The sequence below is a fragment of the Hemiscyllium ocellatum genome, chromosome 45 (genome assembly GCF_020745735.1).
Source record: "Hemiscyllium ocellatum isolate sHemOce1 chromosome 45, sHemOce1.pat.X.cur, whole genome shotgun sequence".
Classification (NCBI taxonomy): Eukaryota; Metazoa; Chordata; class Chondrichthyes; order Orectolobiformes; family Hemiscylliidae; genus Hemiscyllium; species Hemiscyllium ocellatum.
Window position 1 is genome coordinate 13,051,614 of NC_083445.1, and position 26,173 is coordinate 13,077,786.

General features: G+C 41.5%; 1 protein-coding gene across 6 annotated transcripts in view; it reads left to right on the top strand.

Annotated features, from left to right (window-relative positions):
- Nucleotides 1-23,974, top strand: part of LOC132835997 (dedicator of cytokinesis protein 7-like) — a 180,968-nt gene extending 156,994 nt beyond the window's left edge. For 3 of the 6 annotated variants that reach the window (XM_060855177.1, XM_060855180.1, XM_060855181.1), the window contains 9 exons: nucleotides 3,014-3,145; nucleotides 6,362-6,376; nucleotides 10,979-11,104; nucleotides 11,861-11,950; nucleotides 15,691-15,927; nucleotides 17,986-18,129; nucleotides 18,925-19,031; nucleotides 19,493-19,660; nucleotides 20,117-23,974. In XM_060855177.1, the coding sequence (XP_060711160.1) occupies nucleotides 3,014-3,145; nucleotides 6,362-6,376; nucleotides 10,979-11,104; nucleotides 11,861-11,950; nucleotides 15,691-15,927; nucleotides 17,986-18,129; nucleotides 18,925-19,031; nucleotides 19,493-19,660; nucleotides 20,117-20,159 (1,062 nt within the window). In that variant the 3' untranslated portion in view covers nucleotides 20,160-23,974. Of the gene's footprint in view, nucleotides 1-3,013; nucleotides 3,146-6,361; nucleotides 6,377-10,969; nucleotides 11,105-11,860; nucleotides 11,951-15,690; nucleotides 15,928-17,985; nucleotides 18,130-18,924; nucleotides 19,032-19,492; nucleotides 19,661-20,116 lie in introns of all 6 variants that reach the window. The other 3 variants (XM_060855178.1, XM_060855182.1, XM_060855179.1) reach the window with 2 other exon arrangements.
- Nucleotides 23,975-26,173: the final 2,199 nt, after the last annotated feature.

The window sequence follows — 26,173 nt, forward strand, 5'->3', positions numbered from 1 at the left end:
GCTAGGGGGATAGTTATCTCTTATTCAGCTAGCTGGAAGAGATCGAAGGGAGAGCAGCATCGTCAGCTCAAGACATGGTTGAAGGCAACTGTGGCAGATATTTTGATAGGCTGTGAATGGTTGTCCTCGGAACATGAATCTCTTCTTAATGCCCCCTTGACAGTGCAATGATACAGGAGACAGAAAGACAGCTCCAAAGTGGGAAGACGCCCAACGCTGATGGTCTCCTGAGTGAATTCTACAAAGAATTTGCAAATATCTTTTCAGGGCTGACGCTGGACATGTACAACTATTCATACAGTCATGGCTGCTTCCGCCATCCCTGAGAGAGGCTAACATCTCTCTCATCCCTAAGAAAGGGAAGACTCCAGAGTACTGTGCTTCGTACAGTCCCATTTCACTGTTAAAATTAGATTTTAAAATTTTATCCAAGATACAACCCTATATTGTTAAGGGGACCAGACTGATTTAATAAAGGGCCGTAGGTTCTCCAATAATATTAAAGATTACTGAATACGGTCCAAGTGTGTCAGCAACATTCGGTTCAGGGTTTGGTGATCTCTTTAGACGAAAAGAAGGCACTTGATCGTGTGGAATGGCCATATCTTTTTTATGCTCTGGAACGGTTTGGTCTAGATGAGGTCTTTGTCAAATAGGTGGAGTATAGGTGTATAGTGACCCTCTGGCTGCAGTTCTCACCAATGATGTAAGATCCAGTAACTTCAGTATTGGTTGTCTCCTATCACCGCTAATGTTTACATTGGTGGTTGAGCTGCTAGCAGAGGCGATCCGTAAAGACCCTAACATAGCTGCCCCAGAAGTGGGATCATGGGCACATAAGATTATGTTATATGCAGATGATGTTCTCCTCCTCTTATCAAACCTGGCAGGTTCTGTATCCCATTTAATACAATGTATTAATTTATTTGGCTCTTTTTTGGGATATAAGATCAATTTTGCAAAATCAGAGGCCATGCCCTGGGGGGTCTGAAGGGAATACCTGCTTATAAAGGTGAATTACGATTCCCCTTTAAATGGTCACAGAGGGTTTTCTTTACTGAGGCATTTTAGTTACTCCCACCTTGGATCAACTATTTAAGGCTAACTTTGTTCATTTGCTTGACAAGATTAGACAAGGCCTTCAATAATGGGAGGCCCTTCCAATCTCATGGTTAGGTCGAATAGCCCTTATCAAAATGAAGGTCCTTCTTTGTCAGTTCTAACCCATGCGAATGCTGATATTTCCCAGGCAAATGTTGTGGAGACTTACTGGTTGGTTTAGTTCTTTTATTTAGCATTACAGGCAGCCCCTTGCTAAGCTTGCCAAATTGCAGTTACCCCCAAGGTTGGGAGCAATAGACTTTCTGGCTATCAAGCGATACTAACTAAGCTCCCTTCTGTCCTTCATGAGCGACTGGGCTTGTAAGGACCCGAGATCAATGTAGTTGGATATTGAGGCCTCCCAGGCAAAGTGTCCCCTTGCTAGTCTGTTGTTTATGGATAAGATGAGGACAGTTATGGAGTACTGTCAGAATCCAATCATTATTAATACAGAGAGCAATGTGACAGAGCAAAGGGCAGTTTATCTAAAACCACCTTCCTTACCCCTATAGTTGGTATGCCGGGATTCCGGCCAGGGATGATGGACCCTGGATTCAAACTGTGGACAGCTGTGGGAGTCTCTTGTTTGGGGAGACCTGTTTGAAGGGGAGATCGTGATGTTCTTCTGGCACAGAGAAGAGGGTGCTTCATGCCACAAGCATAGTACTCTTTATCACCTATTGGGGTGTGGTGTCTTGAGTGACTATGTGAGGTCTGGGAGCAAGGGTTAGATGGGGACATTCCCTCAGAAACATTGGAGGACATTTGGGAGAATGCGAGAATGATCTTGTTCTGTAACAGAACACACGCGATGTAGTTGAAGGTTCTTCACAGGGTTCATTTGGCCCCAGATTGGCTTGTGAAATTCAAAAAGGGAGCATCTCCAAAGTGCCCCAAGTGCAAAATAAGCATAGAACCCTCACTCATTGTTTGTGGTCATGCCACAAGCTTCGTAGGTACTGAAGTTTTGTGGCAGGAGTAATAGAGAGGGGTCTGGGGTCCGAAGTTAAGAGAGACCTAATGTCTCTGCTCTTGGGTCTGCCAAATTTATCTTCCTTAGACGCACATGGAAGAAAGCTGTTTAACATTCTCACGTACTGTGCGAGGAAGAACATTTTGATGAGCTGGGTGTCTGAGAACCCTCTGGGCTTGTTGGGATGGCACAAGTTAATTGTAGAACACATCCCTTTGGGTTTGCTCACAAACATGGTGCACCATAAAACAGAACTTTGTCTGAGAAGACATAACAGCCCTTTTTGAATTACCCTGAAAGCAGACTTGTCTGCCATTTTAATTGAGGGATTTGTTTAGCCATGGTGATTGGGTTTAGTGAGCCTTGTGCCCTGGGAGGAAGAATCCCGAATACATCCGCATGTGATAATGCTCCTGAAGGTTAGAAGTCTTGGGGTGGTATTATTTATTTATAGATTGGTAGTGAATGTAATTCTGATTTGTTTTGTAGAGTAAGATGGTAGTTAGTTTGTTGTAATTGTTATAATTGTAAAATATTATATTTATGTAATGTTATAATACTATAAATAAAAAAAATTCTCAATAAAAATATCTTTTAAAAAAGCTATGGAATCCCACCACAGTACCATAATGTGTTTGAGGAAAATCTCACTGTTACAATGCTAGTCTCCTTTATGGTAGCATAATGATATGCTTGTGCTTTGCAAACAAGCTGTAACAGTATAATGTGCATCTAACTGAAAATCAAATCTCCTGCATTGATTTCTTTCCTCATTAAGAAACAGTTATCTGGAGGCTGCTGAATGTACTGTGAATAAACCACCGTGGTGCGACCTATCCTGCTTATTAGTTTTGGGCTGGTGGAGATGTCTGAAGGTAGATCCTTTCCATCCTGCTTTTCAGTTCTAATGTTGATACTGTGGTTTGTTTTCCTCACCAGGCTGGCATGTATGAAGCTGTAAATGAAGTGTACAAGATCCTGATCCCAATTCATGAGGCCAACCGGGACAGTAAGAAACTGGCAACAATCCATGGAAAACTACAGGATGCTTTTAACAAAATCCCAAATCAGGTATTCTGTGTTAACTCAATAGCTGTTTGTTTTGCTTAGTGTTTTGTTCAGTAAATGCAACATTGGAGATACATAATTATAAATAAGCATTTTGAAAACCTGTACACTATTCTGTGGCGGTGGGTATCCTTGTCTGTCACTCCAGCTAAAACCCTTCCTCATTATGGGTGGCACAGTGGTTAGCACTGCTGCCTCACAGCACCAGAGACCCAGGTTCAAATCCCACATCAGGCAACCGTCTGTGTGGAGTTTGCACATTCTTCCCGTGCCTGCGTGGTGCTCCGGTTTCCTCCCACAGTCTAAAGATGTGCAGGTTAGGGTAAATTGGCCGTGCTAAATTGCCCATAGTGTTAGATGTAGGGGAATGGGTCTGGGTGGGTTGCTCTTCCGAGGGTCGGTGTGGACTTATTGGGCCGAAGGGCCTGTTTCCACATTGTAAGTAATCTAACCTAATCTAATCTATCAGGCACTCCACCCTCCACACTTTGTAAATCAAGGGAGGATGGTCCACTCTGTCAGTTTGTCAATGGTGCTATGGAGTTGGCTGCAGTGTAGTTTGCTATTTCTTTCACCGCAGCACTCTGGGAAGTATGACATATCTCTGCCTTCATTATCTTGTCAAATGTATCTAACCTTATCATGCGTCGTGCATGAAAATGCCCCCTAGCCCCTCAAGCATTATCAGAGCAAATTTGACCCCTGGGTACATAGACACTCAGGCAGATGAGGAAAAGCTTGGTTGAAGAGCTGGGTTTTAAGGAACATCTTATAAGAGAGGAGGTGGACATGATTAGGGAGGGAATTCCAGACCATCATGTCTCAGCTGAAAGCACAGCTACCAGTAACCATGTGGAAATCGGTCAACAGGGGGAGAATTGGAAAGCTGCAAAGAATTCAGAATGGATAATACAGAGATATGAGAGATTCAGGACATGGAGCCATTTGAACAAATTGCAAACTCTGAAGTTGGTGAATGAGGATGTAATTTAGGACAGCAAGTTCAAAGATATTGGGTGAATGGGACTTTGTGCAAATTAGTTTATGGGTTGCAGGGTTTTGGATGAGCTCAAACTCCAAAGCATTGCCAGTCCCAATGGATAGGGTTGCTGCAGCTTTCTACCTTTCACAAGAATAAACCTACAGGCATGTACATATGCTTGTCACAAAAAGTATTATTCCCATTTGGAGGGGGACATGATTAGGGGAGGTTTAGAAAGCAGTGGCGGCATGCCTGCAGTACCTAGTCCATGCCATGGGATGGCGATGGTGTACTGTTTGGAGATTAGTGATAAACCTACTGGCTGCTACACTAGTCAGGCATGTGACCAATCACCGTTTAAGCAGAGGCACCAATAAGAAATAACACACTGAAGTTTGAAATGTATTTAAAATGTTCTAAGTCCATTCCAAAATCCTATAATTAGAGCTGTAGCTGTCAGTGTCCAAGCGCCACTTAGATGAGTTAAGTGGCTAAAACATTGGGTCAAAAGGCCGAGTGCCATCACTTTATGGCTGATTGCAGTCCAAGCTGTCAAACCTGGTGAGTGACCCTGACTTACATTAGTTTAACAGTGCAGGCAAATCCTGATATGTGGCCCTCTTGAAAGATAAACTTGGTTCTGCATGGGTATGCAGTCTGCTACTGATCATAAATCTTACTTCCCACGATCAGTTAAAAGTACAGAATATAGATAATTGACTGTCATCCTCGGAAGGTCATAATAATTCCAGATTGCTCAGTATTTGATATCCAGCCATTCTTCAAATAATGTAGAGGGTTACCACAGAACATCTTTAACAAAAGTTAAAATGCACATAACTGGAAATCTGCTGAGGATAATCCCAAAACATTCTAAGCAATTCGTAGGGAAAATGATCCAGAATGGTAAGTTTGGTTCTTGAGATTAATTTTCATCTTCAGATTTGAAGTCCATCTTCTTTCCCAACCAGTCTGAGTGCTGGAATTAACCCCACCAGCCAAAATGTTCAACCCAACTCAATGCTTGGCACATCGCTCGGAAAACTGCGACAGTCTGCTGCTTTTAGAGTTTTGTTACCAGTAACATGGGTTCCTCTTGTCCCAGTCCACTGCTAAAGATGTGGAACTTTGAAGCCCCCAATGTTTTGATGACCCTTTTCAAGCATTCCCAGTGCTGCTTGTTTTCATGATTACTATTGAGTTCATTTGTCCTTTTGCTGGACTTTATGCACTCTCCGCACACACCCACCACTCCTGGTAGCCTCGAACTCATTTCCTGGTTATAGTGCCTCATTTCCTCCTACCCTGAAGGCATGGGTGTCCAAAGCTGTATAGGTATAACACCAGAATGGTTTGGAATTTCAAGCTGTATAAAATCAAAGCTTATAATCTTTGTGGTGACGCTAACTGCAGGCTGTGTGGTGAGACATGAGAATTTTGTCTCTTGACTTGATCATTGGAGGCAGTGGTTTGGTGGGATTCCTACAGTGGAATGAAAAAAATCAAGCTGAAAATGATAAATATACAGTTGCTCTTTGCCAAGGTGTTGATTAATGTATTTCCTAAATAGTGATCCAGAGCAACTTCTTTCTCCTCCTCCCCCTTTCTTTGTCAGTGGCTACTGTATTCCTTTGGCTTTGATATGAATCAGCCAGTGCCACCCTTTACTGTGGCACAAGCTGGTTCATATCCTTCATTGTGACCTTGACTGTGTACATTTTGCATTGACACTATCCGTTCTGTCTTGTTCCAGGAGCAAATGTATGCCCCTGGCTATAACATTGAGTAATGTAAATCCATCACTGTGACATCGACTAATATAAACTTCTCACTGTGACATTGAATGATATCGACTCCTTTCTGTCACTTTATTTGATATATGCCCTTCACTATCCTATTGATATATATTCCTTCCCCCCTCCCCCCCCCCCCCCCCCCCAAAACCATGACACTGAGTGATGTAAACCCCTCACTTTGCTGGTTTGTACAGCCATGTTTGACATTTGCTGCAGTGTTGCCTGATTTTTGCACTTTAGAGTCGTTATTACTGGAACATCATGATAAAACATCCTTTTGATCATAGGATCTAAGTGGCTCTGAAATGCAGCATCATAATGTGTGTACTCTTGACCTCACGATTATGTATTAGCTCCTGCATCTGTTTGAGTATTCATTGATCAGTGAATTTTGTCTCTCTCGCTTTATTTCTCCCCTTCCCTCTCTCTGTCCATGTGCAGAGTTCTGGCTGGGAGGTAGGCTGCATGCACTCCGTGTGGATTGGATTGTTTGTATGATGATGGTGCTTTTGCATGTTATGGCTGTATCATGTGAGGAGACAACGCACTCTCCAACTGGGAAATATCTCATGTTCTAACTAACTGAGTGCAGGCTTTGGAAGTTGCTTCAGGCAGCCGTCGGATTGGCTAGGGTGGGGAGGGAAGGAATGACAGTTACTCATTTCTGTTGGTTTTATTTTTATACTGTTTCCAATGATTTCTTCCTGTCTTTGTTTCCTTCACATTACAGCATTTCCTCGTTGAGGTCAGCAGGCAGGCTGCTCTTAGCTTGTCCCACTTGCTATTTTAAAGTGTGTTTCTAATTTTTCTGCCCTCATGCTGACTCACTGTTGAGTTCCTATTGCAACATACTTTGAGATTCAGCCTTGATGTTGTCTAGACAGTGAGTGTCACCAGACAACTCTGAACTGGAGGAAAAACCAGCCTGATGCAGTTCTCACTCCTCTACATGCATGTGGGTTAGATGGCAAGGACCAAACTCCTAGGTAATGTTCTGTATTCTAAGGACACCCATACTAGTTAGGCACACCCCCCTAATGAAATTCCAATGTAGATTAATAAATTCAGCACAGAGGGATTCTAACCAGTCAACTTCTGGGCTGTATACCTAGTTTATTCTTCTGGGGGATAGGTCTTGCTCAATACTGGGTTTCCTAATTTATGACTAAGAAACACGAGTCAACATCAAAGGAAAAGCTAGAAGGCTGACCAAGATATATATCTAGCCCTGAACTCTTACCCTGAGATATTTGCACTTGCACTTCACCTGAAGCATGAGTTTCACCTGCCTCTGTAGAAGTTAAGACTATTGACATTTTGAGAATGAAAAAGGGTGTCTCTTTGAACACTAACTCGGGAGCAGTATTGTCAGGCTTTCAGAATAAGGAAGAAAGCTAGGATGCTGAGGGCTGAGAATTGAAAATGATGTTGAATTCCAGACCTGTGGAAGGATCACCAGGTCTTTAAATTGTCAAATTATAAGTTTTCAGGTGGGAAATGAGCTCCCTTCAGGGTTCCTAGGGCGTTCTTCCATGTTCTTCAGTGAACTGATAAATCCAGAGGGCTGCCTGAAGAGTGCTTAAAGTATTGCCTGACAATTCCATAGTCACCCTGTTTTGCTGACTGATGTTTCCCAGTGTGATCACGTCATTTGTAACACTGACCTTCAAGTCATGTTGTAACCAAATAATTTCCATCTCTCACATCTAGTGGCTCACACAGCTGTTTCTGCTTGTGTTCACAGCATACCTGGTAACACATCTGCTGGCTTCCTCCCACCAACTCCACAGGAGTGGGAAAGGGTAGTCAATGTGTAGGTTGCTCTTTTTCTGTGTTTTCAAAAACCTGCATAAAAACATCAGACAAAATTTAAATTTGACTAATGCACCAAAAGGAACGTGAGCATGGTGGGGTGGAGTGGGTGAAAATTAAAATCTTGATTGATTTTAAAACACAAAGTAACATTCTGGTGGATCCGAACCAAGCGCTAGATGTGTTAGAAAATGTTGCTGCTTGATTGTGGCTGTGTTGGATTCTGGGCAGATAAGCCATTAGCCCTTGGGTCATAAAACACTGCATCTTGTGTTAAGATGCAGAATGCATACTGCCTGCAGGAAGCAGTGGTTTATTGAGGAAAGCCAGCAGGTTTTATGTCAGTGCGGAGGTGAAGACTTTAAAGCATTAGGCAGGATGCCGGGTGCTTTAATGAAGTCACTTTCCCCTGTACTTTGTAAAGGCAACTGGAAAGTGATTTATTATTAGAACATAGCTCCTGTGTGCCATGTAGTCAGGGATGTGCTCCTGAATGTTTTTTCTGTTAATTTTGAGTGTTTTTTTTGTGTGTTCATCATTTAAGAAAATAGACATGTTTCAAATGCATTAGTTGTGGGTACCATAATTTCACTGCAGTGTATTGAAGGAGGTGAACTATTTTGTCATCAATAAGCCCTTGCCTCTGGTAAGTTACTCCTTAGTATGTTGGTACATCATATGAAGGCTTCAGAAGTGACCAGGGTGGAGTTTTAAATTGAGAAACTTACTGCAGTGTTGAGCTCAACTAAACAATGGAACTGGTTCCTTCTAATTGTGGTGCTGTAGCACATGTTTATCTTGTACTGAATTTATTCAGATCCTATGAGAGAAATGTAGTTGCTTTATGACGATACATGGCCTGGTTATATGTTCCATTGAGATCTGAACGAGAGCTATGACTGTAATACGTGACAACTCTTTAGCCAAAATTGTGCCTTCTTCCTGTTATCGGGGTGGAGGGAGGTGGGTTGTCCTTTCCCTGTGACAAACCCTGAGGTGAAATGCTGCTGCCAGTCAGGACACACAATCCAAACTTAGTGAAATCTCTCTGAAGTATGAGGTGTGCCTTCTCACTCACCTCAAATTGTATAGAACAATGACCATTTACTGATCGGTAGGGCTCATCCTGCAGCTTATAAATTACATTGTCTTTTTGGAATGGAGGGAGGAAAATGAAACTTCATGAGGTATGAATTGATTTTGGTTGCACACTGTCCATTTTGGCAGCAGCGCTTGCACCTTGGTGTCAAGGGTGGACACCTGTACATATAATTGGTGATTGGTGCAAAGTCTATCAATTGATGATTCTTTCTGTGTGCTCTCTCCTTTGTTCCACTTGCTGCTGGTCATACTGTCCCCTCACTTCACCCTGTGGTAAGTTGCTCTAATTTTTTTCTACAAACTTAGAGTGATTATATCATTTGTACTGAAGATCACTTAAAATGAACGAATAATTATCTCAAATATTTCTGGCGTTCAGTCAGTCATTTCTTCCATCAACTCCTAGTTCTTGGGCGTTACTTCAACTTTCAAAATTCTCTCTAAGGGTCTACTAACTGAATGAAAGTCTGTACAAATTTGGGAAGGGTGAACACTGCAATGTATTAAATGTTAGCCTTTCTGTCCCGGCAGCTAGGCTGATATATTAAGTGGCTCTTCTCTCGACAGCGAGTTGACATTGTGCAGTCAAATAAGTCTGCTGCAGTGTCTGGACCTGAGTGGGTGTCACTGAGGTTTCCAAGCCTGTTAATTTGTGCAGCTGTCTGTTGAAGTATAAGATCTGGGGGGAAAAAGCATGGGTGAAGTCAAGGATGTCAGCAATGTGTTGATGAGGTCAAGTCTCAATCTTCAGGGAATGTGAAAAAACACACTCTGACACAGTGATTCACATTTAGTCTATCTTACACTCTGTATTAAGTATCATTCCCCACCACAGAACACTTCACCTTGACAAGACCAAAATCTGACCAAATATTTGGAAAGTACTGTAGAAATACAGAATGTCCCAATTTCTGTGTCATTACAATCAATGAGTTTCCAACCTTTAGTTTGAATTCCCCATGGCCATGGTCTGCTGTGTCATGACTAAGTGTCTTCCCCACCCATCATAACCATGGCCATGGTCTGCTGTGTCATGACTAAGTGTCTTCCCCACCCGTCATAACTGACTGCTGGGGACTGACCCCAAGATTTCTTAGCCATGGTTTCCTGACGCTGCAAGGCATTCCTACCCATGAGCCAGGCGATCTGTCGTCTGTCTTGCTGTAAGGTGGGAGACTGCCCAAGCTTATTTAATTGAGGCTTGGCAGTTAAAATCATCCAGGCTCCCACTACTCAATCTTGCTGGGCTTTTCAGATGCTAACAGGCTGCTCAGACCCTCCTGGTATCTCTATATAAATCATTTTCATTCTGGCCTCTCACTTGTACTTTCTATTCATTTACTGGATTTACCTCCGTTCTCAGCAGGCTAACGAATTTAAAACCTTTCATGCATTTTCTGTACCTGCTTTGGCATCATCGGGTTGTGTGTTGATATTCTTGATTAATAGCTTGGGTGCTGGCTCAGTTTTGACCACTTTGGCAGTTGTAACCATTTATTGGATGGGTATATGAATAGGAAGGGTTTGGAGGGATATGGGCCGGGTGCTGGCAGGTGGGACTAGATTGGGTTGGGATATCTGGTCGGCATGGATGGGTTAGACTGAAGGGTCTGTTTCCATGCTGTACGTCTCTATGGCTCTATGACTATGCCGGAAATTATTTTCTGGAAAGCGAATGGAGCGAGAAATGAATGATCCAGTTGAGACCTACAGAATGATCGAAATGTGTTTAGTTAATGTCAGTCTGGCTACATCTTAAAAGTAATTCAGCATAATTTGGAGGGGCTGGATGGGGAGCTTGCAAAAGTGAATACTAAAGTAGTACTGCCCTTCTCGGGGGCCTTAATTGTGATTAAGATGCTTAAAAGTGTTAGTGGGACAAGAAATTAATCTGAAGTAAGGGTACATTAACAAGTGTAAAAAAAGCAACACTGGTCTTCAAGCCATGTTTGCTGACCAGCCAAACAAAACCTTTAACAATGAGCTACAGTCTTTAGCCTTTACCAGATTACCTTGATATAAGCAATACTGGCCAAATAATGAGATTTAAGCAGTGGAGTGTCAGTAGAGGGTTGAACAAGTCACTGCTTTGCTTTGTTTTGATTATTTACACACTCCTGTCTTCACTTTACACAGGACTCGAAGAGAATGTTTGGGACTTACTTTCGAGTTGGTTTCTATGGTTGTAAGTTTGGAGATTTGGATGAACAAGAGTTTGTTTACAAGGAGCCCTCGATCACCAAGCTCGCAGAGATTTCATATCGGCTTGAGGTAAGTAAGTTCGAAAAATGTCAGCTTCAAGACAAAGAGCTTTACGGAGGTTTTCACCATCTTAAATCATTCCAAAGTGTTGAACAGCCAGTGAAGTGCTTACATAGCATAGTCAGTCTTTGTAATGGGGATTCCACAGTCGCCAATTTGTACTCAGGAAGCAGGAATGTGATAAGGATAACATATTCTGTTCCGTGATTTTACTTGAGGAATAAATATTGGGTAAGGAACCAGGGATGACTTCCCTACTCCTCCTCTTAATAGTCTTGTGGAATATTTTACATTTACCTTAGAGGACACACTCCTCAGTTTAACTTTGTACCCAGAAATAATGAATCTGTAGTGTAGCATTGCTCGGCATGGATCTGTAGCGTCAGCTGAGATTTGTTTACCCTCTAGAGTGAGACTTGAACTCATGACCTGACTCTGCGAGAGTGTTACCCATTAGAAATGTGGCTGACTCCTAATTCTGACGGATATGAGACTGTGGGATTTAACCATTAAAGGAGCACTTTCAGTGAACATTGTTTGTGTACTGGGCATGACCTAATAGTGCTGTGATCTAGCATTCATGGTGGGAGGTCCAGGATAGATGCTCACTGAGAAGATGAAACAGCATAATTGTTGTATAGAACCATAGTCTGAACTGATAACAATAACACTGGGTGGCTTAATAATGTGTAGCTATGAGTCCTGAGATTTATGGGGGTTTCTGTACATGCTGTCACTAAATCATTGCGTTCTGCATTGTGACAGGAATTTTACCGTGATCAATTTGGTGAAGAGGCTACTGAGATTATTAAAGATTCCAATCCGGTTGACAAAGCTAAACTGGATCCTAATAAGGTAACAGCAATCTCAGTGGTGAAAATTATTCGCCATCACAGCCCGCCTGGCTGATTCACAACCTATGCTTTCCTTTCAATCCTGCAGTGTACAGCATTTGAGAGCATTTGCACAGGTCAAAGTGAAGAGCTTCAATGTGACCTCAGGTGCTCCATGTGGTTTTACCTCTGATAAATGCGGCATAAAGCTCTCTCTGCTCTGATACAACTGTGTACCTTTGTTCCAAACATTAACACCTTCCTGTCCTGTGCCAATCTAAAACTTCTAATGCCTAACGTACTTTTGGTATCTTTGTATGAAGTTGTTAATTTAGCACGTAAAAAAGTAACAAATAGGAGGAATCGTATGCAGTGGGTCTTTCTCCATTCGGATCTGCATTAAGATTACTCAAGGTCAAATCGCTTTAGATACTTACAAACAGTTAACAGAAGAGACTTGCATCAGATTGATTGTATTGTAGTCCATGATTCAAAGGTGAAATGCTAGCATTCTGCAGCAGTCCTTTTGCTCTTCTTTCAAAAATTGGTAAATTCTTCATGTAGCTATTTTGAGGAGCCAGTTCTTGCCTTGACATGCACTTCTGCATTTGTCCTGTTATGGCTAGATATTTAGCAACGGAGCAAATACAGAAGGAAGTGAAGTTAGTAAAAGATGAGTACAAAATGACAGTGATATTTAAACCTTTTTATTGAACGTCACAAACTGTTGAAGAACAGACATCCTAAATCACTTAAAAGTTAGATAAAAGGAAAATATTAGAGAGGCGAGTTAAGCTAAAGAAGCATAATATGTCAGACCTGATGGGATACAGCCGAGATAAAATTGTGGAAGAAACGGCAGAGGATCTAGAAGCTCCGTTTCAGGATTCAATTGAGAGTGAATATGTTATGCAGACCAAGAGTGGCCACTTTTGGAAGTGGGAGTTAATTGTCCTAAGTAATTATAGCTTGGTTAACATCTGTGGTAAAGCAATTGTAGAAATCTTTAATTAAAAATTAAATTACTGGATGTCTAGATGAAGAGAAGATGATTGGAAGCAACCTACACATGTTTTAGGAAGGGAGATTGTGTTTGGCATGTCTGATGGTTCTGTAGGCTGTAACAGATGTATTGGGTGACGTTTTGAAAGCCTTTGACAAGGGACCTAACTGGAAACTATTGAAAAGGATTGAGAGGTCAAGAGCAGTTTCTGGTTGGAGGTGGTTAGTAGTGTCCAATAGCATTTAGTTCTGGGACTATTTCTAATTAGTCTGTATATAAGTGACTTACATTAGTTAGAGGGACAATATTGAATTCAGAAACAGAGTTAATCATTCTGAGGTCCACTGCAACATTGAGATGGTGGAATGGTCAAAATACTGCAGGTGGCATGATACTTAAATATTTGAGAGAAGGAAAGTAAGCATATTGATGGGAGATGGGCTTGTCATTTGGAAGAACAGAGGGATTTGTGTACAAAGTCGAGATTAAAGCTAATACCTCAAGCGACATTGATGGTACAGCAGTATATTTCAGAGTCAGGATGAAGAGTGTTTTATATACTTAGATTAGATTAGATTACTTACAGTGTGGAAACAGGCCCTTCGGCCCAACAAGTCCACACCAACCCGCCGAAGTGCAACCCACCCATACATTTACCCCTACCTAATACTACGGGCAATTTAGCATGGCCAATTCACCTGACCACACATTTTTGGACTGTGGGAGGAAACCGGAGCACCCGGAGGAAACCCACGCAGACACGGGGAGAACGTGCAAACTCCACACAGTCAGTCACCTGAGGCGGGAATTGAACCCGGGTCTCTGGCGCTGTGAGGCAGCAGTGCTAACCACTGTGCCACCATGTCTTGGAGGTGAACTTGCAGCTAGTTTTCCTCCCATGTACCAGGTACCCCTGACTTCTAGAGGGTGATGAAAGATATTGTCTAAGAAGCCTTGGTGAATTCCTTCCATGTATCTTGTAGATGGTGCATGCTGCTGCGACTGAATGTTAGTGTGGAGAGAGTTAGTGTTTGTGGAACTGGTGCCATTCAAGTGGGCTGCTTTATGCTGGATGGTTTCAAGTTTTTCAAATGTTGTTGGAGCTGCACTCAGCAAGGCAAGTGGGCATGTACATCATATGTCTGACTTGTGCTTTCAGGTAGCAGATAGTTATTGGGGAATCCAGAGGGGAATTAATCACTGTAGGGTTCCTAGCCTCTGATCTGCTGTTGAAGTATTTATATGGCTGGTCCAGCTCAGTTTCAGATCAATGTTAACCCTGCTTAATGTTGATAGTTGAGGATTCATCATAATGCAATGAATGTCAAAGTTTAATAGTTGGATTCTCTTTTGTTGGAATGTTCATTGTCTGATACGTACAAAGCACAAATATTACTTGCCGTTTGGACATGAGAAGTATCTGAGAAGTCCTGAATAGCACTGAACATTGTGCCATCATCAGCAAATATCCTCACTTCTGACCTTATGCTGGTGGGAAAGTGCTGAAGCTGGTTGGGCCGAGGACGCTACCCTGAGGAACTCCTGTAGGACTGTTCTGGAAGTGAGATAACTGACCTCTAGCAACCACAATCATCTTCCATTGTGCCAAGTATGACTCAGGCCAGCAAAGTGATTTGCTCTAAGTTCCCACTGACTCTAATTTTGCTGCAGCACTTTGATGCCACACTCTGTCAAATGTAGCTTGATAACACTGTTGGTGACACATTTCATCACTTTCCTGACGATTGAAAGTAGACTAATGGCCTGACAATTGGCTGAGTTCAATCCACCTTTTTTTATATATACAGGACATACATAAACAATTTTCTGCAATGTTATCCAGATGCCAGTGTTATAGCTGTACTGGATCAGCTTGACGAGGGGTATGGCAAATTATGGAGTACCTGCTTTCAAGCGCTGCTGTTAAAATGTTGTCAGGACCAGTGCCTCAAGTCATTTCTTGATATCTTGTTGTATGAATCGAATTGGCCGAAGACTGATATCTGTGATGCTGGGAACCTCAGAAGACTGAGGGCTTCTAGCTGAAGATTTTTGCGTATACTTCTCCTTGATCATTTGCATTGATGTGCTGGACTCCCCCATCTTTGAGGATGAGGATATTTGTGAAGCTTCTTCCTCCAGTGAGATGTTTAAATGTCTACCACCATTCATGACTGGACTTGGCAGAGCTTAGATCTGATCTATTGTTTATGGCATGTTTGGTTCTCTCTCTCACTTTCTGCTTACACTATTTGGCAAATATATCATCCTGTTTTGTAACTTGAAAGAATACCATCTAGTATGAGAAAATATAAGCGTATAAACATAAACTGATGATAATGATAAAGATAAAATAAGCATTAAAAAATTGAGCCAGTTTTCATTATGACAGGAATTGTTACAGGAGAATTTGATAGAGGTGTTCAAGATTAATGATGGGAGAGGTCAAGGTAGATGGGGAATTTATCATGTCTAAGGAGCCTACTAAAAGGGGGAATGGACACAATATTAAGTGAAAGAGATTTAGAACAGGAAGCAGGAAAAAAGATTTACAAGTACTTTTTTGTGAGGTTGTGGACCAGCGTTCGCTATTGAGCAGAAACTGGATACTGAGATATGCGAATACAGTGGGCACATTTTATTCAAATACAACTTGTCCAGAGGATTGGCATCAACACTATGTTTACATCTTTGTATTTTCTGTGTAACTTTAACCGACTGAAGTTGCAAGCATTCTGAAGAGCGTTTGTGTTTTTCAGGCATACATACAGATCACTTACGTTGAGCCTTTCTTCGACACCTATGAGATGAAGGACCGAATCACTTACTTTGACAAGAATTATAACCTGCGCTGCTTCATGTACTGCACACCCTTTACATTAGATGGCCGTGCTCATGGAGACCTGCATGAGCAGTATAAACGGAAGACCATCCTCACAACCTCACATGCCTTCCCCTACATCAAAACCAGGATCAATGTTATCCATAAGGAAGAGGTAGGGACTCTATGACAGGATCCTCCTGAACCAAGTTCCTCTGATCAAAGAGGATAGTGTGGGCTTGTGTGTGGATATGAGATGATTTGTTCTTATCAAGGTGAAGGGTTTCTGAAAGTTTTTACCCTATCTTTTAGCCATTTATAGTTTCAAATCCTCCCTGCACAAAATGTTCAATTGTCAGTTTATTGAATGTGTTTGCTGTGCTATCTCTGTGTTTGAGTGAGTGTGTTAGATTACAAACAGTTTTGCAGCCTTGAGGCTGAAGTGTAAAGCAATCAGTGTGCCATCTGTTCCTCATCTGAATAAGATCATATCTTCACCCAGTGTCTTCAAGTTGGATTTTAGCCCTGCATCCTGGAGGTGAAAATTTAACAACAATGTCCTGCATTCTTTAGTGTGTATGTGTGTGAGAGAGAGATACAGTCACTTAAAACAGCTGACAAATTAGGTCTTGAAAGAAAGAATTTGCACTTACATTGCAGTTTTCACAATCTCTGGATATCTCCGAACACTTTGCAACTAATGAAATGTTTTTTAACTGTGGTCGCATTTTATTTATTCACTTGTGGGGTGTAGGTGTTACTGGCTGGGCCAGCATTTATTGCCCGTCCCCAGTTACCCTTGAGAAGGTGGTGGTGAACTGCCTTCTTGAACTGCTGCAGTCCATCTGCTGTAGGTAGACCCACCATGACATTAGGGAGGGAATTTGACACAGTGACAGTGAAGGAAAGTTTTATATTTCCAAGCCATAAGCTTGGAGGAAAGCTTATGTGCTGCCCTTGGCCTTCTAAATGGCAGATGGTACACACAGTAGCTACTGAGTGTCAGTGGTGGAGTGATTGGGTGTTTTGGTGGATTCTAACCAAGGGGGCTGCTTTGTCCTGAATGATATCAAGCTTCTTGAGTGTTATTGGAGCTGTACCCAAGCAGGCACTTGCATGCCCACGTCCCATGAGTTATACTATGTGAGTATATATTTATGTGTTCGTGTATGTTTTATGTATATTTATAACGTATATTGGTATTTTATATTAAAACAACTATTGTTCTAGGGAACATGGCAACACATCAGACTTCCGCAATCAACAATGTAATAGTGACCAGATTACATCTCCCAATGAAACTGAGTGAGGGATAGATATTGGCCAGAACACTGGGAAAATTCCCTAGTGTCTCTTGAAATAGTGTTACTTCAGTTTATACATCCATGCAAACAGGCAGATCCTTCCTCCTTCCCTCCCACATTTCATCTGGAATAAAACACTTCTGGCAATGCTGTGCTGGAATATCAACCTTCATTTTTGTGTTCAAGCACTGGAGTGGGATTTGAACCCAGAAACCCGTGATTCCGAATCCAGAGTGCTACCCATGGCTGACAGCCAAACAGACAACTTCACTGAATGTATAATCTAGACAATGAAGTTGTATTTTGAGCACATTTCTGATGACTGATATTCTACTTAAATGCATGAGTAGGAAATTTCTCTACAATGTTTTACCTTTCGTCAGCAATTACTGAAGAGACTTTGGGTTCTGATTGACCCCAAGATAGAGTACCTCTGTAACTGGCCCTTCCCCACTGTGGCTGGCTGACCCTGCAACTTTGATTTTCCCTGTCACAGGTTGGCAACATCACCTTCACTGCTGTGGCTTTTGGAGGTGCTGACTGTTGCCATTTCGCAGATGTGTTATTGCTGCTACTGAATCCAAAGCCTTGAGGACCTGTAAGGAACTAAAATTGTTGGTCCAGGCAAATAATTGACTGAAGTGGAATGAACGAGCTCAAAAATGAGGAAAGTTGTAGTAAGACGGGAAATCAGGGTATTTAGTGAAATGATCTTCCTTAACCATATCTGTCATAAGAAATAGGAACAAGAGTAGGCCATTCGGTCCCTCGAGTCGATGTTATCGTGTGGGTAAAAAATGTTCAGGCTGTGCAGTGGATAACTTGAGGGAAGTCAGTGACATAGAGAATGCAATAAGGAATTAAATACAGTTCTGGAGACAACACTATATGCATTGTAATCTTTATAAACTCTGTGGTCCTGTTTTCAGATTATATTAATCCCAATTGAAGTTGCGATTGAGGACATGCAAAAGAAGACACAGGAGTTGGCTTTTGCCACACACCAGGACCCAGCAGATGCCAAAATGTTGCAGATGGTATTGCAGGGAAGTGTGGGAACCACAGTCAACCAGGTACAGTTCCTTAGTGCTCTCTATAGTCAGATAATGTCCCAATGTTTACAATCCTGAGGGCTTTTAAGAAGCAACTGCATTGCTGTGGGTCTGGAGTCACGTGTAGGCCAGACCAGGTAAGAATGGCAGTTTCCTAATTTAAATGTCATTTGTGCACCAGGTGGAAACTTACAACAATTGACATTGGCTGCATGATTTTTAGGCTAACTTTTAATTCCAGGTATTTATTGAATTTAAAATTTCACCATCTACTATGAGGAATTCTAACTCATTCCCAAGAGTATTGGCCTGGGGTTCTGGATTGCTAGTCTAGTCAGTTTACCACCATGTCAACAACACACTGCAAAGACAAGCATGGGCCAAAGGTAGGTGTGTTGAGTTAGTTCACAGTTCAGTCATGTTCCTATTGAATGGGTCTTCAACTCAAATCACTAAGTAGCCACCTGCTGTTCCTATGTTCACATAACTCTTCACAGTTCTCCAAACAGTCATTACCTGGTTTATTAAATGAAGAATAGCCACGTGGATTAGTAGCGTGGTGAACAGCTACTACCTGAGCATCCATATTCCAGGATCAGTGTGCGAAGGGGCCAAGTTATAGTTTGCTTAAACTGTATCCTGTGTAATCTTACTTGCACTAATGTTTCTCTTTCAAGTCTGTTTAACCTTCACCTCTAGCCTGTAATATTATGTCAAGTAGCATATGGTTAAAAATGATTGCTGTTTCTAGGTTTATGATGTTTCTAACAGATGTCTCATTGAAATGATCCTGATTTCTCTCTGGAATTTTCTCAGGGGCCTTTGGAAGTGGCCCAAGTTTTCCTGGCAGACATTCCAGATGATCCCAAGCTTTTCCGACATCACAACAAGCTACGCCTCTGCTTCAAAGACTTCATGAAGCGGTATGCCAGTACCTTTGTGTTTCCAATGTACCAGTCAACAGTTGATTCTCTGCATTACAGCTTCCAACTTCCCTTCTATTTCACAGCAGTTACAACCTGACCTACCCTTTTAAAACTCCCTTTTAAACACCCTACAACATGCATCATCCTCTCATTGAGACGAAGATAGTGAACTAGCTCTTTGTACAATACCAGTTGTAGGCCAGAATCGGTCAGTTGAATATAGATTAAAGGAGAATAGTGGTAGCTAATTAAGAATTGGCTGGTCACCTTCAGTTTAAGGCAGTGTCTGACCTTCACTCTTCGCCATAATGTGGATGAGATCAAGGATGCATAAAATTCGTAGTGTCTCCTAGGAATATCGCGGGTCTTGTAACGTACAACAACACTTACAAAGCTGTTCCATGCGAAGATGATAAGCTTTATGTGATACACCTGTGAAACAAGTGTTTTATCTGTAGCTGTGAGGACGCCTTACGCAAGAACAAAACTCTGATTGGAGCAGACCAGAAGGAGTACCATCGAGAGCTGGAACGCAACTATCACCGATTGAAAGAGTCTCTACAGCCAATGATCAACAGGAAGATTCCCCAGTTATATAAATCTCTCATACCCAGCACCAGCCATCGGTAAGGGATTCACCTATAGCTGTGAGACTGAGAGCATTACACTCACTCAGCTGAAATTGTGTTCCGCTCTTCAGTCTTGGGTTTCATTCAATCAGCTTTGCTTTTCTTTCTCTTCTGGCTCTCCCTGTCATCTCGAGGTTTGAACAATTTTAATAATCATTCTTCCATCCCTTTTCACTAAGTCTTCTCTTCTGCTGACGCCTCCCTCGCTCCCTCCCTCTCTCTGACTCTCCCCTCCCATCTCCTTCCACCTGTTTGTACTACCTGTTCCTATCACTCATGCAACCCTTCTATCTTTCCCATGTTCTCCTTCCACTTGGCTCTCAGCCTGGGGATTAATTTCTTTTGTTTTTATTTGTCTTTTCCCTCCCTTCCTGTCAGACCATATCATCAATTTCTCTGTGCTGCATTAGTTATCTGTAACATCCTCCTCTAAACCTGGTACTTTTCTTCCAGGAATTCTTTCAGCAGATCGAGTCTGCGTAAAGTGGAAATTTGAAGACCATGTGGATGCTTTTCTTCTTTTCTTTTTCTTGTGCATGAAGGATTTGGTATGAAGGAGGATCATGCCGAAGGGACAGCACCCAATACTCAGCATCTATTCTCTTTAAAAGCTGTTGTATGAGACCTGAACAGAAGAAGTCAGGTGACTGTAAAATCCAAGCCAAGTGTGACTGAAGCTTTGCTTTCACAATCCAGTCACAGAAAACCATTTTCCGAATAAGAATTGTAACTCTGAGATAGCCTGGCTGCTAGATCTGTATGAGATGATCTTCTGTTGCTGATGGCATCATTTTATTCATTGCCAAGAGTGAGTTAACTTTTCAAAATGCAGACGTTTGAAGAAAAAGATTTGTCTGTGTGCATTGGAGATGCTGTAGTGATACGGCAAAAGGTTGTCTTTGCTTGATGTGTTGTTCTTTCCATGTTCTGTGCCCTATGCAGTATTATATGGGCCATTCTGTACGAGTAACAAACTGGGAAAAGTTGGATACGCACCATGTTGTGAAGAGGGCATTGATCTTTCCTTTGTGAGAGTTTATTTTTCTTGACATAAGTGTCTGGAGGCACACACAGGCTGTGTTTTGGCACTGCCTTAAGTTGGCATTGTGAAACAGAAACATGTATTGGGTCAATCTTGGTTAAGTATACCACTGACTTGCAAAGCAGACTACCACTCTGGTGCTTACCAATCACCACTATTGGTCAAATAGTAACTGTTTTGTAATGCCATTACTGTTTCCGTTATGCGCATATTTTATGTATTTACCATCTAGGAACCACTAAATAGTCAACTGGTGGTTTCAGGCACTGATTTCTTCCTAGGAGATGTAGGCTGCAGACTTAGAATAAGACTTTAAAATAATCTGCCCTGATTGTGTCAGTCCGGTTGTCTCCTGATGCTGAGTTTTGTAATGTTTTATCTGTTCCGATCTTGCATCGTTAGCTTTGTTAATCAGCAAGATGGAAGGGCTGCCTGTTGTAGCACCTGGAGAGGCTAGTGACATCCAACCACACCTAATCAGGTCTTTTCCTGCAAACCCCAGCTGATGAATGAACTGGGCTAACAAGGAATTTTGGAGATCTGTCTGAGACAAAAAGTCTTTGATTGGGCACAATTGGTAGACAGGGTTACTAAACAGCAACCACATTTATGTGCAAGTCAAAATGATGATAGGCGTGGAGTACTGCATCCTAAAGAGAATGTGTAGACCCATATTGGATGATGTTGGGAGTTTATTTCCAGTTTATTGGCCTCTGCTGTAGGATTAGCCTTGCTTCCTTGTAGTGGTTATAAAAAAAAAGTCACTCAAGAACTGAGGAGATCTCTCTGCAGTGTTGTGGCCATTGGTCAGATTTTACAGATCATGTAAAGTTAATGCTGTTTACAATATTTTTTTTAAAATCTGTCAACAAAAGTCTTAATCAATGTTTAATCCTCATGTCTGTATTTTGGGGCTGAACTGACACTATAAGGACACAAAATGTTCTCTATTTTAAGAATGTCAGAGGGTTAATGGTATGCGTGCACTAACATAGAATGGCACCTTTTTATCTGTACAGAAACATCCCTAACTCAATACAAATGTGTAGATCTGCATCACATCACTTCAGTAAGTTAACCCCCTCGCCCACATTCATCACTGTCCCTTTCAGAGAGAAACCTTCTGAGTTGAACACACTGTCTCATTGTTATTGGTGTTATATTATATGTATCTGTATTTCTGTTAGTGTTTGCCTTTCATTTAAAAGAGACCAAATCAATTTTCCACTCCATATTCTGATTATCTTGACTTTGTTGTAAATAGTGGAAGTCCAGGGCACATGAATCCTCTGGTATCTAATGTGTGATTCGTTTTACACTGGCTCCCCCCATCAACCAGAACCAGCATTTGGTTCACGGTGGGGATAACTTGCTTTTGATGTTTGAAGAGGACCAAGGAGAGAATTCTGGATATTCCCATTCAATCAGAGTGCCTTTATCCTTGGAGACAGTCAGTTCCAACTGTCATGATTAAAACTTGATCCTGCTGTCTCATCTGGAACAAGCTGATTGTAATCTTTACTTAGATCTATTTCTGTATTTTTTATGATTTATTCTTATTTATTCAGAATTATTTAAAGATTTGATGGGATATTTTACACAGAGCATGTTTATTAAAAATTGTTGGGGTCTGACGCACTATGTCTATAAACTCCAGTAACCAGGGCTTTTATTAGACAGTTACTTAGCTAGGGCTGGTTTATCCCACTTTTCCTTCCACTTGCAAACAGAGGAGGGAACTATATTGCTAGTCTAGATATGTCTACCAGATGCTCAGGTTTACAAATTTTATAGGTTTGTGCTTCTGATTCATTTTATATTAGACTCCTTGCACAGAGATGTAGCCTGTTTGCATATAAGCAGCCAAGCTGAAAGGAAATCAACTGAGCAATTAGTAGAAGGGAGGGGAATAAATGCTGGCATTGCTTGGGCCATCACCAGGATTGTCCCAATTCTTCTGTAAGCTGCTACAGCTGGTGTGTTGGTGCACCTCAGTCGTCATTGTGGATTCAGCTTTTGTCCTCTCCTGCCAGTCTCACACAGTTACAGACAACACACAGGGACCAGAGCTGGGAACCACCTGCTCAGAAGACTGTGGCAGTGACCCTACCATTAACCAATAGATTCAACATGTAAACTAGTTTTAATAAAGGAGCCATTAAAGGTAGGATGCATTGGGACCAAATTTGGGAACAGCATTAAAGGACGTAATGAGCTGGGCAGAGGTGGGCAAGTTCATGCCAATTACCACTGTAGCAGCAGCTAGGAGAATGTGAAATGTGCACCTTTTCAGGGCGGTGACATCTTGCGTGAGAATGCATCATTTTCTTTCACTTGTCAGAGGTTGGAAGAGGCTATAAGGGAACCTTGGGAATCACATAGGCTTTACCAATCTCTTCATGGCAGGAGTTACGCCACAAATCTGGCTGCACTGTTTTGATTTCTCATAAGATGACACTCCGGCAGTGCAGCCAACACAGAAACACTAAGCCAATATTAGTAATATGTATTTTTGATCATATTAGAATGTCATATATTGCAATCTGTAATATATCTGAGTTACAGGGACCAGTAATAAACGTGGGAAAGTTGTGACTGAACCTGTCGTTGCCTGATGTAGATGTAAACATTGCACACATTAAAAATCCAAAACAAGAAGATTCTCGTGTAACACAGTGGGTCAGTTAATGGCAGTAATGTGCACTAACAGGATGTCTTTCACATTACACTGTCCACAAAAGCTACCAGACAACTCTGGGCACTGAGTGCAAGGTAGGGTTATCTCCTGTTCTGTGTAGAACACACTGACATGCATTCAGTCCGGTGTTTTCTAAATTTAAACAAGCCTTTGTTAGCTATATTCTCATTTAGTAATTGGGAAGAAGAAACACCTCCCTCCATTGAGAAGGTGAAAAAAAAAACTTATTTCACTGGACTCAGGCCTCACTGTTATAGCTTTTATATATATGTGTGTGTGTGTTAAATATACACATTAAATATAGATTTTTTTTGAGTGTAAGTTGTTTCTGGGTTGTAAGTTCTGGTTATCCAATTATATGGATAACATTTTACCAATAATTGAGGTTCCCAAACACCCTCTTGTTAAAGTGGAACAGTGCCACAGGACATCTTTCAAAGCACTGGTTGCTGGGAGTTCACAAGTCCCATAGTGTTACCTGCCCACCTTCAGCCTGTTTTTTTTTCAGGTTGCTGTGTTAACTCAGTGTTTTCTTTTTTTTGATTACCTTTGCACTTTTTTGGAGGGAGGGAGGGGAGGGCTGAGTTTAGGAAACGGTTGCCCATGTCTTTGAGATGGATCTTTCTTTTGAACTTGTAATAATCTGTGTAAATCAATAAAGAATCTCTGCTTTGATGTGTGTGCATTTTTTCTTTGTTTTTCCCTGCCTTTAATTAAATCCAGTCATTCTTGGCCTGAAAGAGGGGGCAGTTGATCCTCAAAATGGATGAATAACACTAACAAAGCTTTGTCAGTCATCCCTGGAAAATCTCTCTTAAGATGAGGCTACAGTTCATTTCATTGAGACTGTTTAATGTCACGTTTTTATTGATGGAAGCATAAAACACGGGGCTTTCAAATTCCTGTTTCAAATACTATTTTTGATCAATGTAATTTTGTTCACATTGCCCCCCCCCCCTCCTTGTTTTGGTTGATTTTTGAGATGCAAAGATGCATCAAGAGTTTGTTTTGATGGACTGCTGCAAGAGAACAGACAAGGGTGCATCCCTCAAGTCGAACAATCACTGTGTGACCTCAACATTGCAGCTGAGAATGGTATTACACAAAGCTGGGGATTGATTGCACTACCTGACACTGCGTTGTAGCTTCAAGCTGTATTGCATCACTGCATTTTACAAAAGTAGCATTGCCCTCAGTGATATTGAGTGTTGCAGTTCACTGTTGCTCCATCTTCCTTTCTGCGTGTACCAGGTGTGTATCAAAGTTCCTGCGACTCTTTCCGAAGAATCTTCCCATTGACTTCAGAAAGCACCAAAAAAATTTCATTTTTTTGAGGGATAAGGTGGTTCAAGTGATTCTTGAACATTTTCATCTAAGGGCCACTATGCAAAGCACTCAAAAGTCCCCTCTGCTCCATTTTCACTTCCAACTGCATTTAGAAATTAGAATTATTGGGAACCCCTGGAGACAGTAAATACTTTGCTTCTTCACTGTGTACAAATTTATGATTTTTAGTAAAATATTCATGCCAGAAACACACGCATAAACGTTTTTACATTGTAAACATTAATACGACAAAAGAGCTTTTTTTTTAAGCATTCTAATATGTTCTAAAACATAAATACGGGAAGTGGTGGTGTCTCTGGATTAGTGACCCAGAACCCCAGGCTAATGTTCTTGATATGGGCTTCAAATCCCATCATGGCAGCTATTGAATTTGTGCTCAATGAAAGACTAGCCTAATTATGATCGTGTAACCATTGTCAATTGTTTTAAAAGTCAATACAGTTCGTTAACATCCAGTAGTGAAAGAAATCTGCTGTCCTTACCTGGTCTGGCTTATACGTGACTCCAGATCCACAACTCAGACATAAGGATGGATAATAAATGTAGGCCTAGCCAATGAAGCTCACATATCACAAGCACATTTAAATGAAGAGAAGTTGCTTGCGTCAACATTAAACCAAATTAACAGTGACCTCGACTTGGTTATAAAGCGACATCATTGTTGATAGGGTAAATCCTAAATGAAAACATTTTTCTGCATCTCCTCCATAGACATTTTGTCAGATATTTCAAATGTATGATCTCTTGATTATCAGCCAGTTCTTCAGATTGGAGTTACAGATCAGCCATTTCAATAAAACAAAGTCACTGCAACTTCAGACCCCTTTCTACATATTTTTGTCCGTTTGTGAGATGCGAATGGTGTTGGTGAGGCAGTGTTTATTCTCCCTCCTTTAGTACCTAAGGAAAATTAATGAGTTTTTCACACAGCACTGTAGCCATCACGCTGATGACCCCTCCCGAGCATTGAATGGGAGTTCTTGGGTATTGAACCAGGAATGAGAGAAATGCATGTGTGAGTCAGAGATGATGGTCCTTCCAGAATATTTTTATTCTTTGCCCTCCTTAGCAGTTGAGATGATAGGACTTGGCTATGCCTCCAAAGCAAACCTTGCTATATTGCTGCAGTGCTTCCATTTGCGAGGGGACAGATCACTGATACAGCATTTCTGCAGCAATGAAAAATGTAGATGGAGTCAATGGATGGGAGGTTGGCTTGCATGATGGTGTGGGGATATATTCACAACTTTCTGCAATTTCTTACAGTCCTTCGCAGAGCAGTTGCCGTACCAAGCCATGATGTATTTTTTATATCAATGTGAGACATTGATGGCACAAAATATTTGTGGACTATCACCTCAAGAAAGGACCATAAAAGTGATTTGAAATATGAACCACACAGAGTACGAATGTCCCAGTACTT